Source organism: Primulina huaijiensis, unplaced genomic scaffold (assembly GCF_012295235.1).
Source record: "Primulina huaijiensis isolate GDHJ02 unplaced genomic scaffold, ASM1229523v2 scaffold14403, whole genome shotgun sequence".
In the NCBI taxonomy this organism is placed as follows: domain Eukaryota; kingdom Viridiplantae; phylum Streptophyta; class Magnoliopsida; order Lamiales; family Gesneriaceae; genus Primulina; species Primulina huaijiensis.
In genome coordinates, this window is record NW_027342931.1 from 36,248 (window position 1) to 53,083 (window position 16,836).

The following is a 16,836-nucleotide window of genomic DNA, read 5'->3' on the forward strand; positions in this document are numbered from 1 at the left end:
CTTTGCAAAGCCGAAATCGACAACTTTGGGCGTGAAATTCTGATCAAGAAGTATATTACTCGCCTTGATATACCGGTGCACGATATGAGGATCCAATTCTTCATGGAGGTAACAAATCCCTTTTGCAATTCCTAACAAAACATGTTTTCTCAAATTCCAAGTGAACTTCACCCTTTTTGTCTCACTTTCTATCAAGAAGACAAACATATCAAATCTTCGCAACATCCACGTAGAGTAACAAGATTTCCATGTCTGACATCAGACAGTGCAGCTATCTCAGATAAGAACTCCCTTTCCCCACGCATTGAATCCAGTTCAACAGATAAAACTTTGACAGCCACAAAGTTCTCAACTATCAGTCGCCCCTAATTTTTTTTTTTTTTGACAGTTGACCAATAAGGAGAGCTAATTTTTGCATCCATGAACGGAAAATAATAAAGATCTTAAAGTTTACCTTGTAAATAGACCCGAAACCTCCCTCACCAATCTTGTTCTTGAACCCCGAGTCGCAGTTTCGAGTTCACTGTATGAGAAAACATGAAATTTTAGTTTTGAGATTGTTTGGACGTGTTCATCTTCTATTGCATTGGCTGCTAAAGTATACGGGGAGGATTTGAAACAGCTTAAAATAGAAGAAATCAGTTTCTTGCTTGACAATATCTATATGTTTGGTTTTATATGTTAATCGTTTTTTGGACTTGTGCTATATTTTCTTTTGTAAAAATGCATTCAAGATCCACAATCTATACTATTATTTTCTACTTTCTTTTCAAAAAAAAGTATCTCAATATGTTGTTTGCGTATATCTTATCATATTGTATGTTATATACTTGGTCCTAACGACACAAACACCTTGGTGTCATATCATGTCTACTTGTTTAATGTGAATTTTATCCTTAAAATTGTCATAATTATAATAATATTATCTTATTTGATTATATATAACAAGTAAAATTGCATCGAATGAGAAAGAGCTTAATCATTAATTAATGAGATTATGTTTCGAACTGAATTGATAAATTCGATTTGAACATGTACTTCAAATTATACATGCTTTAAAATCTACTTGAATTTTGTTGATGTAAATATAAGTGAGAAAAGAATTTGAAATCCACTTTGAAAATTTTCCATTCTACCCAATCAAAGGAATAACTTGAAATCTTAAATCCATAGGCATTTTAATCTATTATCTTTTGACTAACAGTAATGGGATTTATCTCGATATATAAATATAATACTCAATAAAAAGAATTTTAAAAATTATAATTGTGAAAATGAAAGAGAGAAGAAGGACGAAAGACGAAAGCAAAACTCACGTGAGTACATTTCTAAAACTCGACAATGGTGGTGAAGCTGGTGTCATTTTGGATTTGACCCGTTGAATAGTGAAGCTGTTGCAGGTGGTGCTTTACGCTACCCCCCAACCCGACCTAACCCCACCCCATTCCCCTCTCTCATTATTAGATTCTTCTTCCAAATTCCTTTTTTCTTTAAATTTATATTTGTTTTTGCAATCCCCCACCGATCTTGAGCAGTATTATAAGTGTCAATTGTAATTCTTCGCTCTTTCCTTGTGTAATGCATCTACTTTCTTCCTCCTTTTCATTACGTCCACGCAATTAACAAAACCCACATTCCCTTCTCTCTTCTAAAAATATTCTTGGCCTCCATTATTGCCTTTTTATGCAGCGATGCGTTTTTGATGGGTTCCTCCGGCCGGAACTCTTGAATTTTGTGTTTTTCTCGAGGAAACGTGGTGTTTTTCCTTGAATTAGTTTGGATTTTTACGCGACATGGGTAATATTGGGAGCAGCGGGGTGCACGGGCGGAGAAGGAGCTCCAGCAGGCGGAGCCACCCTCCCCCTCCGCCGCCGCAGGATCCGCAGCCCGAAATCACGGCTAACCGATATGTTTTCGCAGCTGCGACGCCGTATCCTCCTGCGCAGTATCCTAATCCCAACGCGCCACCTTATTACCAGTACCCGGGTTACTACCCACCACCGCCTCCTGCATCGATGCCGATGCCTCTTCCAGCGCCATACGATCACCACCACGCGGCGGCGCATGCTAGTTGGGTTAACGGGAGGTACCCATACGGACCCATGATGCAGCCTCCGGCGCAGCCGTACGTTGAGCACCAGAAAGCGGTCACCATCCGTAATGATGTTAATTTGAAGAAGGAAACTTTAAGAATCGTGCCTGATGAGGAAAATCCTGGAAAGCATCTCGTTGCATTCACTTTCGATGCCACTGTGACTGGAAGGTACACTTTTTCTTCAATAAATTTCTATTATGTTGAGTTTTATAAAGATTGTTGTGTTATTAGCTGCGATTTTGGTTTTTTATATGAATACGCAATGCTCCGTTTGACTGATCATGTGGAAATTTTCCGTTGTGTGAACTTGCCCTTCTATTGGTATCTTAATTCTTAAAGAAGTAACTAATGTTGAATATTAGTTCATCTTGGAGTGGGAATGATTTTTAGTTTTATGGAACAAGATTAAACCTTGATACAAATCTTGGGCTCGTTCCAAAACTTGTGCAAGAATTTGTGTTATCGGTTCCAAGCTTGTAGTGATTGATACACATATTGCTGAAAAATAAATTGGCCAAGCTTGAAAATGTTTCATGACTTTCTAGGTGTCTGTTGAGCTGATGTGGAATATATTATTGTTGGGAGTTATATTTGTAAAACATTTGGAAGCTGTTCTTGAGGGGGTTATATTTTTGGAGAACTTGAGAATCTTACTCTTCACCCCCTACTTCACATTTGTTAGTGGGGAGAGTTTTTTTTGTTTTTGAATAGTTAGTCAAGAGATGTTTGATAAGTTTATGGATTATGGAATATTTTTCTTTGGTAACTTGGAACAATCATTTTTGTAAAGTGACAGTTAATTTTAAATGCACCTAGTGGAATTTATTGAGTAGAATCTCGATTGTGTGGCTTTGAGGCTCATGGCGTGACACTCTTTGTGCGGGTCTGGGGCTCATGGCATGACTCTTATCCTCTCACACTCATTTTACAGGCGTCCTTTTCTAATAATCATTTTAAACTTAAACTTGATATTGAGTTGTTTGCTAGCATTTTTGTTCTATTTGTTTTGTATGCTTCTCTTGATGCAGTATGATTTAACATGGTTTCCTTGGTACATGCAGCATTACAATAATTTTTTTTGCCAAGGAAGGTGAAGATTGCTGCTTGACTCCAACAAAAGAAAGCTTACATCCATCAATCACTGTTCATTTTCAACAAGGTTTGGCCCAAAAATTTAAACAACCATCGGGCGCTGGAATTGACCTTTCAATGTTTGAAGATGGAGAATTGTCAAAAGACAGTGACTTGGACGTGTACCCATTGGCAGTTAAGGCTGAGGCATGCTCAGATAGCAACAGTGGCAATCCGGACAGTGGATCCTCAAACTCCCAGATAACTCAGGCTGTGTTTCAAAAGGATAAAGGCGAGTATCATGTTAGGGTGGTCAAGCAAATACTATGGGTGAACGGCATGAGATATGAATTACAGGAGATATATGGGATTGGAAATTCGGTTGAGGATGAATTTGATGCAAATGATCCTGGAAAAGAATGTGTTATATGTCTTTCGGAACCTCGAGACACCACTGTCCTTCCATGTCGACATATGGTACTCGTGCTCTCTTCCCAGCATTACAATTTCACACCACTTTATACTTAATATCTGGAAGATTTTTCAAGGAAGGTGGTCCAATAATGGCATGGGGTATAAATGAGATCTTTCAGGGTTGGGCAATATTAGTTACTTAACACTCTCCCTCACATCCATGGGATTTTGTACATCATAGATCTTGAAAATATATTTAAGGCTATTTTCCCAGAAAGCTAGAGCTCAAAGAGGGGAGGCCAACAATAGTTTTGTTCTTCAACTAGATATTTGGTCTTTCCTCAAACACTTGATTTCTTATAGAAACTCTGTTTTGTGTGAAGGTGCCTATTAGTAACTTATGAATGATGTTTCATTATTTTTTATTTGGATGCAGTGTATGTGCAGTGAGTGTGCTAAAGTTTTGAGGTTCCAAACGAACCGGTGTCCGATATGCCGGCAGCCAGTGGAGCGTCTTCTGGAGATCAAGGTCAGCAATGGTACCGATCAATGAACAAAATCAGCTGCCGCAGTTTAATGTTATGTAAAGTTGTTTTTCTTTGTCTTTTTTCCCTCGTGGTTTTGTGCCCTTTCTGCTCACTTCCCAGACTATAACTTGAACAGAAGGTTCACACTGTTAAGCTGTTGCACCTGCTATACGCTAAGGTTTTGGTTTGTTGACTGGCTTTTTGAAATAATGATGAGTAGTGCAAAGTGACATTCCTCCAATATACTTTGACATGACTTGATTTACTCCAGAAAAAACGTGCTTAAACAATATGCGATTTTACAACACGTTACTAAGACATAAGAACACTTGATTTGTAACTAGACAAGAACTGAGGTTCTTATGAACTCCCACGATTTGACCGAACATAATAATGCAAGCATACTAGAAGAGTTCAGAATAAGCTGAAAAAAAAAAATCAGAATCTAGCTGAGGTGGCTTCTAAGTCTTTGCATTTCAAAAGAAAAAAATGTTTTTTTATTCAACTATACTTCCTCTCATTAATTTTTATTTTACCAAGTTCATATCCTAATTGACCTTAATCAAACATGTGAAAAAAATTCGAGAATAAAAAATAAAACATAATTTTTATTCAACTATGCTTGCTCCTTTGTTAAATTTTTTTTTTTTTTTTTTACCGAGTACGTTTGTAAAACATGTGTTTATATCCAAATTGTTCCTTAATCAAACACGTAAAAAAAATTGGAGAAAAGGATCTGGTGACAATGAGATATGATTTAATATTGAATTACAATTATTTGAATTGATAAATTTGATTTATAATGAGTGATTTGATTTGGAAAAGTATTTGATAAACAAAATTCAAATAATACGCATTTAACATACATTTGAAATAAACAACAATTATCATTGAAATTACATAACTTAATAAGTAGTATGTTTAAATTTCATCCATCTAAGCAAGACAAACGAATTTAAAATCAATTAAACAAAAACATTAATCTTGATGAATTATTGTCGATCTCGAATTGTTGATCTTCAACTCTATGTCCAACTTTGAACTCAAAAATTTTGTTTAAAAAAAATTGAGTTTATGAACTTTCGAGAGCCTAAAATACATGCAAATTTTGTAGACCTCCCAATTTCGGAAATTTGTGAACAATTGTATTGCCCTACTAGTTTCTGATAAGCCTACCTTTTTAAAAATAAAAATAAAAAAATAAAATAAAATTTCTGAAGTATGCTAGAAAGGTAAGTAGATGAATTATTAAGATGTTACATAGTGAGTAGTGAATGAATGCTTGAAGAAAAAGATTGGTCCAAAAGACTGTCCCAACATCAAGCACACCCCATTTGTTTATGTCGACTTCAATTCTAAGCAATGCAGAAGTTTCTTTGAGATTTCTTAGTATATTTTCCACCATAAATCCAATATCATGCGCCTAACTAATGACAGTACTATTTTCCCACCGAGTAAATAACCCAAAATTTACTAGCTTCTATTTGTGAAGTGGAAACAAGATTTCCTCCCTCTTAATATATAAGCCAAAGCTCAACTTCTCTTCTTTTCCAATCAAGATATCCAAGAACGCTCCACTACTTTTTTATTGAAAACCAATAAAAAAAACTTCAAAAGTCTACAGAAATGAAAAGGCTTTTCTCCCCATTCCCCCTTATTTTCCTCTTCCTCGTTCATTTCCATCCAATCTCCAGCCAGTCGCCAGCAGCCGCTCCAGCACCACTAGGACCAGACAACCTCACTTCCATACTTGAAAAGGCCAGCGAATTCACCACATTCATCCACCTCTTACAGAGCACCAAAGTAGGAGACCAGATATATATCCGACTCAACAATTCAAACCAAGGGCTAACCATTTTCGCCCCAACCGACAACTCCTTCTCCAACCTCAAGCCAGGCACACTAAACTCCTTCACGGATCAACAGAAAGTCGAACTGATTCAATTTCATGTTGTACCTGTACTTTTATCTCCATCACAGTTCCAAACCACGAGTAATCCCCTACGCACCCAAGCAGGTGGGAGTGAAGGCCAATTCACATTAAATGTAACTGCAACAGGAGACCAGGTGAATATCACAACCGGAATGACTAATGCAACAATAGGCAACACAGTATACAGCGATAACCAGTTAGCAGTGTACCAAGTGGATCAAGTGCTGCTTCCACTGAGCTTTTTCGTGCCTCCACCACCTGTTTCTGCACCATCAAAGCCCAAGGAAGGTGCCGCATCACCAGATGCTTCATCGGATTCTGATAGAGGCAATCCACCAGATTCGTCCGGGCCAAATTGCCGGTCAGGATACCTGTTTCTTGCAATCTTCAGTCTGATGCTAGTTTTAGCTGCATTTTCCTGATGGGAACTAGTGATGTTGGCGGCTGATTGTGATCCAGATCATTCTTTCTTTTATTATTATCATACAAGAAACATTACTAGTAATAATTTCTAAAGTATTTAGTTATTAAAGCACATGCCTGCAGAATTAACAACTATACCCGAACTTATTGAATTTGCGTAGAATAACTAGAGTTATTTAATTCATCGAGAACAACCATGACACAAAAGTTAACATCATGGATTTTCCCAATCTTGAGCTGATTTCTGTGTCCAGCGAACTATGATGGCCAATGATGCTGATGGGAAATGTATCCATTTTATCAGCATATGGTGAATCTGCTTTGATTATGAAATGCTCTGCCTTTGGTTGATCTAAGTTTGTCAATTGCTCTTATATTTCTCTACGTATTATTCTATTCTTTTCTTTTTGCCATTATTCAGATCATTCTTTCCATTGCCAGGTGTTATCTGCAAGTTGCAGGAGCTAAAAAAATCTCCATAAAAAATTAGTGTGCACCTAGTAATTTGCCATTTTCCTTCGATCATCTGTTACAATAACAATTTTTACAACCATAGAGACTTCGTAAGTGTACAACCTTTTGAAACCAGAACATTTGAAAAACTGCCTAAGAAACTTTTAAAGAATTAAAGCTATCAACTGTTGGTCAAAATTGCTATGCTTAACAAAATCAAAGCTCTATGCATCATTCCCAATAAAATCACAGGAGATATATCCTTCTGTACTAAGTGGAGTTTAGAAATGAAAGCCTCCAAATCCACCGGGAAAGCCCCCTTCCCCTCCAGGAAACCCTCCTTCAAAGTGGAATGTGAACTGCTGGCCTCCTCCGAAAGGGTTAAATCCTCCTCCACCCATGCCTCCCATCTCCTCAATATCTTCACCTCTGTCATATTTTGTGCGTTTATCTTCATCACCGAGAATCTGCATGCAAATATATGATATTTTTGCAAAAATTATATGATACAAGAAAAAGTGCATCTTCAAAATCCTAACAAAGATGAAAAAGAAAGGAGTGCAACATGAAAGGATCCCAAGATTGTAGTGAAACTAATAGTGACAGCTTCAAATGCACTACCAGATCTAACATCATGAGCAATTCAGAATAATGATGAACAAGGTTATATACCTCATACGCGGCCGCTATTTCTCGAAATTTGGCTTCTGCTTCTTCTCTATTGTCAACATTCTTGTCTGGATGCCACTGCAAGGCAAGCTTCTTGTAAGCTTTCTTAATCTCTGACATGGATGCGGTTTTCGAAATTCCCAGGATTTTGTACCAATCCTTCCGTTGACTCAATTTCAATGATTTTTCAGCTCTCATTAAAGCCTCGCGGATATCCATATCCTGTAAAGGTTACAAATTGAGTTACCACATAAAAAGCTATTGAGTAAGTGTTCCAGTAGCTAAGCAAGTATGAATCCGAGCATCGTGACAAGGCAAGACACTATAATCAACTAATCAAGGCAACTGATACGCATATTATGGACAAATCGATGCCCAGAAATATTGTAGGCTCTTAATTAATAACCAGTTATCAAGAGAAAAAACTCCAATAAGATGATACAGCATCAGGTTTAAGAATCCAATGGCAAACTCCATGCTGGTTCTAAATTATTGCGAGGATTGAGGTCAAACAGGGTTAGATCACAAGAATACTATCGTGTAGATTGCAGCAAATTTGTCTTGACAATAGTGATAATCGTCCATACAACATTATAGTAGAAGAAAAAGGAAATACTCTGACCAGATATTATTCAATAGTTAGAGATCTCATCATAAAATTAAACCAGAATACTCCCACAATGAAATAACAGGTACGCACACGATGCTGCTCATTATTTAACAATGAGAAAAATGATCGAGCTAACAGAAAGGCAGAGAAAACCTGAAAAAACAGTACTACATATGAAAAAGGCTAAAACTTTTTGAAGTTAAATAATTTATTTGCCTTATATAAAACATATTTTTTCACACTAAAAAATCAAAGATTATTGAAGTTCAAGACATTAATTCCGACAAAAATGGACTCCCTGTCATTAGTCAGAAAATATGGAATACATTATTATATATCAGAAACAAAAGTAACCAACCTGGGGTGACTTCTCATAGGCTGATTTTAGATCAGCCACAGCTCCCTCCCAATCTTCAATTAAAAGCTTAGCTTCACCCCTCTAGAAGATTTGGTTGAAAATAAAAAAAAAATGAACTTAAAGATATAGTTTGATTCACGAAACGGAACAGGTGCGAAAAGTATCCGTGCTATAGACTTTTAAAGCAGACTGCAAACACATTAGCAACAACAGAAGACACATGCCTGCTTTAGAGCTTCAACTGAATCTCCATCAATTTCAAGTACTTCATTGCAACTCGTCACAGCATCCTGCCCCCTACCAAGCTTCACCAAGACCTTACACAAACCAAGATGAAGGTTCACATTATGTGAAGTGTGGTTTGGATCTAAGGCAATAGCTGCCTTATATTCCTCCACCGCCAGGCGAAGCTTACCCTTGCTTGCGTTATCATCTGCCTGTGTGATGCATAAAGCAATACAAAGATAAGATCGAAGGTCATGTATCTTAACATGGAAAAAATCACTCACACTTTTAGTCTTTTTAAGCAGGTTTTTCAATCCAAAATACGCTTTCTTCAATTCACCATGCTCGGGGTCGAGACGAAGACCCTTCTGGTAATGCCTAAGGAGAGAAAAGTGAGATGAAAGGTTTAGATAAAATTTCCAAGTTCCAAATAATTACAGCAGCATATGGTAACCGCTTCTACCGATCCTAATCCTATTCTTATTCCACTGCCTCACAACTCATGGGTGGAATTGTGGGGAAAATAATTTGCATGATTATTCATAACACACCTAATGGAAACATCATGATCAGCTAAATAATAGTATGCACGTCCACGTAAGAGTAAGGCCTCTAAATTATCCTCCTCTTCTTTAAGAATGTATCCTGCCTCAGATATGGCACTTGAATAATCTTTGGATGCTATTAATAATCTAGCTTTAAGGAGTTTGGCCTGCAAGACAACATCAGATAATGATTCTAGCATCAAGCAATGATTGAGAACATTATGATAATCCGGAGAAAGAAAGGTCGCCTACACAAAATAAAAATTGGTAATTAGTGGCTAGAAAGATTAAGAAGATACCTTGGTGCATGCCGGAGAGAATACGAGAACAACTTTATCGATATGTTCCAGCGCTTTAGAAAATTCACCTGTCTCAAACAGACTGTTAGATGAATCAAAGGCATTCTGAGCTTGATATAACTGAGAAAGCTCCTTTGCAGCTGCTGAATTCCCAGGTTTCATCTCCAGAAACTTTTTGTAGCTTTTCTCTGAGTCTTCATATCTGCATTAGCCAAGTAATTATCAGAATTACATGGAATTTTAACCAGGATTATGGGAAGGGAAAATACGATTCATTCAAAACTCATCTACCAGAAAATATGTTAAATGGCCACCAAATGTCAACTCAAAATTCGTTCTTTCATGTGTGAAAGAACCTCAATGTTGCACTCTTTTGAAGTGAAAAATGGTCAACAATAGTTTCATTCAATATACCATTATATAAAACAATTTTTTTATTTCACAGTTTTTTTAAAGACGAGAACAGAATATAAAGAATTCTAAAGAAAGTGACTTTCTCAAAATTCGGTGTTTGGACTTTGGTCTCAGGGAAGCTGCATCTTTTACCCTTAAAGCCTTTTCACACTGAAAACAATTATTGCATTTAATTTCGTTTCGCTCACACTCAAATCAGAGTGTTACTAAAGTATAAAATTGAAAACCATAAACAGAACCTGCACAACTGACGAAGTACAGATGCTCGACGCCAATATGCTTCTGAAATTGTAGGATCTGCTCCTATAGCAGCATTAAGATCAGCAAGAGCTTCACTATATTTCTTCACTTTTATACTCTGTGAAACTCTCTCAAACAGAGTAGCAGCATCACCAGTTTTGCCATCTGCACATCAAATATACTGCTAAACTCTTGCACAAAAGGACTCACAAGGCTTACTTTGACCATAGGATTTGAAAAATATGCAACAACGACAGCCCAGTGAGATCAATATATACTCATTAGGCATATGTCCATATTCATCGGTCAATGCACATCATCGAACAGGTATTCTCAGTTGACGTGACCAGATTTTAAACCTCGTCATGATTAGCATGAGCAAGAAATGATCGCGCACGAACAAGCAAGCAGACACGCATACACAACTGCTGGAAAAGCATGGTAATTAATAAAACAAATTAAGGATGAAAATACTCGGGCAACAACCGATCAATTCATAAAAAGAAAAGAATCACAACAAGGACCATATTGTTGATATGAAAGATTTGTTTAAGTACACGTGCAAAATGGTTGGTTAAAAACGTAACAAAATCAATCTTCAGTAACGAAATTCATTAGCTAGACGGCATTCGCTTTGATAGGCCATGCGATTAAACAAATACACGACTTAATATGGCAACATGAACCACAATACAAATTAATTTCAATATCCTCTAACTAAAAAATGCACCTTAAACTCTATCAACCAAAACATTTAATCCCGCGATCACTCTCAATCCAACAAGAAATTATGCCAAAGTAAAGCCATCGCTTTTTCCCACGGTTACCATTATTTCGCAGTCACAAAATGCCTCAATCCCGAAAACAGATATCGAAGCATAAGGATTACCTATAGCAGCAACAAGCGGTTGCAGGAGTATAAGCTGGCAACAAAACACGAAATTGAGGATAAATAGCGAGAACATAAATCCTCTCCATGCCACCAAATCAAAACCGCAGAATTTCATCCCAACCACCATCTCACAGCTCCAAAATGCTCGACACTAAATCAGATCATAAATCAAAACTATACATACAGATATCGATGCAAAAATTGCGTGTAACTCCTACATCGATTTTTACAGAGGCTGGGTTTTCAAAAATTTTACGGCGTTCGAGTTAAAGCCTCGAAGACAGCAAGCAAGCGTGTCATTCCACGTGATTTCATCCAATAGGTTCTTTCCACGTTGCACTCTGTAGCTGCTTTAATATTCGTGGCTAAACCAATGGAAATATGCCACGTGTGATAGTTGTTTACTACGGCCCATTTTATTGGATCTGTCGTAGACTGTAACGGCCCAATGACCTAATAAACCAATATAGTTGTGATTTTTGAGCAAGGCTTGAAGTTTTATAAAGCCCGACCCATAAGTTTGGAATAAGTTCTTTTGGGTTCGTTAACCATTAGGTTCTCAGGTGATATAGTTATAATTTTTTTTTAAAATTATTTGTTTGATAATGTGATAACATTTTAAGTGCGTACTAGTGAACTCATACAATAGTCTGTGAATCACGTTGGTTAAATATAAAATATTGAGATGCTCGTCTGAGGAAGTATTAATACAAGAAATCGAACTAATGATTGTTACCTACTCCACCAACTATGTTGTATAATTTTGCTTTCACCTAAATATTCCCAACTTATTATGCATTGAGATTTTATTTTTATTCTATATCTCTACTATCTCTACTATTTTATTAAAGCTTAGATGCTCATAAAAACTGCTCCTGCAGACACCAAGATTTTTTTCCCCTTTTGCCCTTTTGCTTTACCTCAATAATATTTTTCTCTCTCAAAATCACTCCACAACCCCTACAAAATCGTTCCACCACTACTCCGCACGATTCTCTCATATTCTTGCTTTACCTTTAGAAATTACGCATCTCTCACACAGACTCTGCACAATTCTGCTTTACTTTCATAGATTCCGCTTCCCTCTGCACGATCTCCTCCAACATATACTCGGTTGAAGCCTCGACAAACCCAACACCACATCCATTGCTGTCCTGTCTCCTGGTTCAAATTCACTTTTCTGGCCAAGAATCATAAGTGTCCTCTGGTAAGTTCGGAAATATCTTCTTCTCCACAGCTCTCAACCGATCTGATTGTTATTCGTTTCGAGTTCCGTATTTCAATACTGAAATTTCAATGTTGAATTTGATTGAGGTAACCTATTTTTTGGTTGAATTTCGGCTTCTCATTATATCAAATTGCGTTTAATGTCGGGTTGAAACGGCACGTTCGAATTAAACCAAATTGGTTGTTATGGCTGCTAGATTTTGTATGTTATTAAATCAAATACATCTTTTTCGTATGTTCCTGCCACCATATAGATGTTGCTATGTTTAGTCATCCGAAAGTTGTCTCAAACTACAACCACTTTTGAGTTTTTTGGCATTGATACCGATATTGCCTCATTCCTTACCTGTTAACCCAACAGCGGTTTTGTTACTGGATTTGTCCCATCTAAGTATGTTGTATAGCCTGCTAGAGCTATAACGGGGTTCAAAACATACTCATTATGAGCTCTATTTTTTTTTAGTCGATTCTTCTTTACTCTTCATTTTTGGATGCTAAACCTTGGGGTGAAAATTACTTTGTAGGTGGATTATGCATGTAGTCCAGAGGAAGTTCAGGAACATTTCCAATCATGTGGGACTTTGAATAGACTAACTATACGGACTAACAAGTTTGGGCAACCGAAGGGATATGTATATGTTGAGTTTCTTGAATAACAAGCAGTTGAACAATCTATACTTCTTAATGAATCGGAACTTCATGGCCGACTGTTGAAGGTGAAGTTACATTCTGCGTGTGTTTGTTAGGCATATTCAACACAGGGGCTCATAAAGCAGTATTATTGAACACAAAAATATAATTAATGCCTCCACGTATAACAAAACTCTTCTCACATATAAGCTCATAATAAAGTTACGGCCTTTCTTCTTCCCCGATTTCTTGAGTTTTTATCATAAATCTATTAGCATCAATTTCACTAAAACATGAAATCTAATATGGTGTTTCTCGCATTCATCTAGGGAATTGAAACGTGGATTCTGCAACAACTATGTGTTGAATCCATTCGAAGCAAGTTACCTCTTTGATTAGATTATCAGTTCAAATACTAAGTTTTTAATGTGTGATTGTGTATTGGGATTGTTTTTCTTGAAATTATGGGTGTCGTGAGAAATATGGTTTCAAACTTGGTTGTGTATCCTACGAATGAGAGATCTCTAAAGTTGTGGTATTTTTATGATGAGACATTACTTTTGTGATTTTGTCCATTAAAGTAGATGTTTAATTGCATAACAGTATGTATATATAACAGGGTTCAACACATACTCATTATGAGCTCTATTGTTTTTTTAGTCGATTCTTCTTTCCTCTTCCTTTTTGGATGCTATACCTTGGGGTGAAAATTACTTTGTAGGTCGATTATGCATGTAGTCCAGAGGAAGTTCAGGAGCATTTCCAATCACGTGGGACTGTAAATAGAGTAACTATACGGAATAACAAGTTTGGGCAACCGAAGGGATATTTAATGTACATTGATTGTTTTTGTGTACATTGTTGCATTCCTTAAATGTTTCGTGGGTGTTATTTCCTTCTTATTTTGATACCTTCTACATCATTAAGGCTCTTGAATTTTGGGTACACATGTTCATTCAAGTAATATATAAATGGTGTAGACTTCATTAGAGTTTGTGGCATCATTCATGTATTCATCCCTCATCTCTGCACCCCAACCAAAAAAAAAAAATCAATGTTGTTAAAAAAAATGTCTATTTACTGTTTTCCTTGATGTTTTTGTCGTGAAGTTCATATGATTTACATGCTCTGTTTGTTCCAAAATTCCCTTTTACCCATTGTTTTTTATTCAACCAGTTGACACAAAAATAATTGAATTAAATAAAAATAGATGAGAAGTTGTAGAATCGTCGTTCCCTTTGAAATTTTACATGAGAAGTTGTAGAATCGTCGTTCCCTTTGAAATTTTACAAAATTTCAACCAAAAAAAAAAAAAAGCTTGAAACAAGTTCTAAATAATATCTTAATTATCTTTTTGATATTCAAGCAATTTCGCCAAATAATGTAAAGTTTTTGTTCTTTTCACTTTGAGAATGGGATACGGGCTTCAACATTCACACATTAAAATTTTTATTCCTTTGTGATTTTGCCACATTTTCGGTTTGGATTCGTAACTCAATGTTCCTTGATGTATTCTCAATAACATGAATGTAATATTCAACAAAAAAAATACTACTATGCTAATATAACGATTTCATTTTTTTTTTGGTCTTTTTGTTTTGAGATATGAGATGTGTGAGCTTTTTCATTTACAAAATGTTTGACAACTACGAACCTCATTTAGTTTTAAACTGATTTTGTCAAATTTTGATTTGCATCTAGAATATAATGTTGTCATTATGTATTTTTTTTATTCAAGCTTCCGAAATAAGGTTGATAATCTTTAATTTTTCTTTTTGGTGATATAATGTTATAACTGATGTATATATTTAGCTAATCAATGCTAATGGTTGTACTGTATGTAAGGTGTGTATTTTTTCAAGCCGAGGTTCCTTCTTACAAAGAGGTATTATATCTGTATGTTCTATTTATTTTGTATGTTTAGGTTGAACTATGGTATGATTCTATAAAATGAATATTTTCTTATTACACATTATCAAAGAGGGTTAACCTCATGCATAAAATGCTTAAATATATCTACAACTTGAATTTTTTTTCTTTCAATTTATTAGGTGAATGTAGAAGACATAAATTTTAGTTTGATGATATCCTCATAATTTTTAGACAATTTTTTTAATATTTGTTTACTTCTTTTACATTGAAGTTTATCATTATTTCACATGAGATGATATTACTGATTCAAAATAATATTATTTTTTATGATCAACACCTATATGATGTGAGGTAACAAATTAAGTTTGACATATTTATTTAAGCTTTGGAATCCTTTGCTTTTCATGAATCAAGTACAAATTTTTTTACTGTCATGATGTTGTAAACTCACGAAAGTTTAATATGTTAGCACGAAGGTTTAATATATTAGCATCATATATTCATGACGCAACGCGTGTGCCTCGGCGGCTAGTATTTATTTAAGGATAAACACATTAATGACGTAATGCTTGTCTGGTTGTTGGCGAACGCCTGTTTTCATTTTTTTTAAAAAAAAAAATAATGATACAGATGAATAATCAAATGCCGTTCTCCGAAATTCAGCCCGAGGACTGGAACAATGAGATTTTAGGTGCGTTTATTCAATAGACATCTTTTGACATTTTTTGTGCTGTAGTACTATATTTATGACATTGCATGATTTGCAATTACAGAGCATCCTTTTCATATAATTCCAAAATTAATGCAATTTTGTAGTTGGTTTTTTTTTTTATGAGAAGATCTCACGGATTAATATTCGTGACTTATCAACTCGACCTATAGTTACAAAAAAAATTAATATTTTCACATGAAAAAATTTCATAGACGGGGTCAAATAGATGATATGTCTCACAAGATTGACTCTCGAGACCGTCTCATATGAATTTTTGTTATTTTCATTACAAATAACTACCTTATTCGTGTATATGATAACTTTCAATACAATGAATGGTTATTATATTTGTATTTGAGTTTTGTTTTGTTTTATTTTATTTTTTATCTATGAAAAGGGTTAGTATATATTATATATATATATATATATATATATATATATATAATAATAATAAACAAAATAAAAAAAGTAACAAAGCTTTATAAAGATTGAAATGGTCTCACTTTTTGTGCAATTTCATGTGCTATCTCTTCAAGTGCCACTCGTGACCTTTCTGCAAAAGGGTCCTCGTTATATTCCTTCACCCCACATGCACACATAATAATATTTGAAAGTAGAAAAACTGGGATTTTGATCTTCTGATGTGGCTGAAAACACAGCACCTGGTGTTGTGCACTTTTTACACGAGATGATCAGTTGATCATCTCGTTTTCTCTGACAATTTTTCAATTTTATCTGACAATGTGTAAGATTCATCAGATGATCATCTTATATAAAAATGCACATCACCAGATGTTGTGTTTTCATCGAAGTCTTGGCTATGTGAAATTATATTCGGGTTCCAGACAAACATTTAGATCCCCGAGAATCTTTTTCCAGGTCCAATAAGTTTTATGCATTACCTAACATTATTCTGCCCTAATTCCAAGGGTTGTGAAAAGTTTGAGAAACATTAAAATTCGGAAGTCAAAGATCCGTGACTTTTTAATAATTCTCGTTACCGAGGATATTGATGTAGTAAAGAGTACAAGATAAATATTAATATGTACGCTTTTATGGTTTTTGGGGTTCCAAAAAAGAAAAAAGTGGAGTTTCTATGAATTCATAAATGTTTAACGATCTATATTATATTGCAGAACTTTTAGTTTATAATAATAGTTCAAATTAACATGTGACATACATAAGGTTACATAATATTTTTGTAATTTTTTTCATATTATGTCATAA

The 16,836-nt window shown here is 35.4% G+C and overlaps 3 protein-coding genes across 4 annotated transcripts; 2 read left to right on the forward strand and 1 right to left on the reverse strand.

The window, feature by feature from the left end:
- Positions 1–1,381: 1,381 nt before the first annotated feature.
- On the forward strand, positions 1,382–4,276 carry LOC140965819 (probable E3 ubiquitin-protein ligase LOG2). The gene is made up of 3 exons (XM_073426019.1): positions 1,382–2,263; positions 3,157–3,643; positions 4,017–4,276. The coding sequence occupies exons 1-3, from the start codon at positions 1,794–1,796 to the stop codon at positions 4,131–4,133; spliced, it is 1,074 nt and encodes a 357-aa protein (XP_073282120.1). The 5' UTR covers positions 1,382–1,793; the 3' UTR covers positions 4,134–4,276.
- Positions 4,277–5,017: 741 nt separating this feature from the next.
- LOC140965815 (fasciclin-like arabinogalactan protein 11) lies at positions 5,018–6,814 on the forward strand. Its single transcript, XM_073426016.1, has one exon. The coding sequence runs from the start codon at positions 5,734–5,736 to the stop codon at positions 6,460–6,462; it is 729 nt and encodes a 242-aa protein (XP_073282117.1). The 5' UTR covers positions 5,018–5,733; the 3' UTR covers positions 6,463–6,814.
- Positions 6,815–6,955: 141 nt separating this feature from the next.
- On the reverse strand, positions 6,956–11,459 carry LOC140965821 (dnaJ protein P58IPK homolog). 2 transcript variants are annotated; one of them, XM_073426021.1, is made up of 9 exons: positions 11,166–11,456; positions 10,276–10,441; positions 9,623–9,824; positions 9,330–9,490; positions 9,063–9,156; positions 8,778–8,990; positions 8,554–8,634; positions 7,589–7,807; positions 6,956–7,383 (listed from the first exon to the last, which is right to left on the reverse strand). In XM_073426021.1, exons 1-9 carry the CDS (start codon positions 11,293–11,295, stop codon positions 7,198–7,200), a joined length of 1,452 nt encoding a protein of 483 aa, XP_073282122.1. In that variant the 5' UTR covers positions 11,296–11,456; the 3' UTR covers positions 6,956–7,197. The 2 variants fall into 2 exon arrangements, with proteins under 2 accessions (XP_073282122.1, XP_073282121.1); XM_073426020.1 differs by having other exon boundaries at positions 8,778–9,156; positions 11,166–11,459.
- Positions 11,460–16,836: the final 5,377 nt, after the last annotated feature.

What these genes read in the sequence shown, in the direction of transcription:
- LOC140965819 (XM_073426019.1), top strand. Translation starts at nt 1,794, where the DNA reads ATGGGTAATATTGGGAGCAGCGGGGTGCACGGGCGGAGAAGGAGCTCC. An exon ending in GATGCCACTGTGACTGGAAG is followed by an intron (nt 2,264 to 3,156) that starts GTACACTTTTTC and finishes TGGTACATGCAG; the next exon opens with CATTACAATAATTTTTTTTG. An exon ending in TCCTTCCATGTCGACATATG is followed by an intron (nt 3,644 to 4,016) that starts GTACTCGTGCTC and finishes ATTTGGATGCAG; the next exon opens with TGTATGTGCAGTGAGTGTGC.
- LOC140965815 (XM_073426016.1), top strand. Translation starts at nt 5,734, where the DNA reads ATGAAAAGGCTTTTCTCCCCATTCCCCCTTATTTTCCTCTTCCTCGTT.
- LOC140965821 (XM_073426020.1), bottom strand. Translation starts at nt 11,295, where the DNA reads ATGGTGGTTGGGATGAAATTCTGCGGTTTTGATTTGGTGGCATGGAGA. An exon ending in CCTATGAGAAGTCACCCCAG is followed by an intron (nt 7,808 to 8,553) that starts GTTGGTTACTTT and finishes TAACCTTTACAG; the next exon opens with GATATGGATATCCGCGAGGC. An exon ending in AAATAGCGGCCGCGTATGAG is followed by an intron (nt 7,384 to 7,588) that starts GTATATAACCTT and finishes ATTTGCATGCAG; the next exon opens with ATTCTCGGTGATGAAGATAA.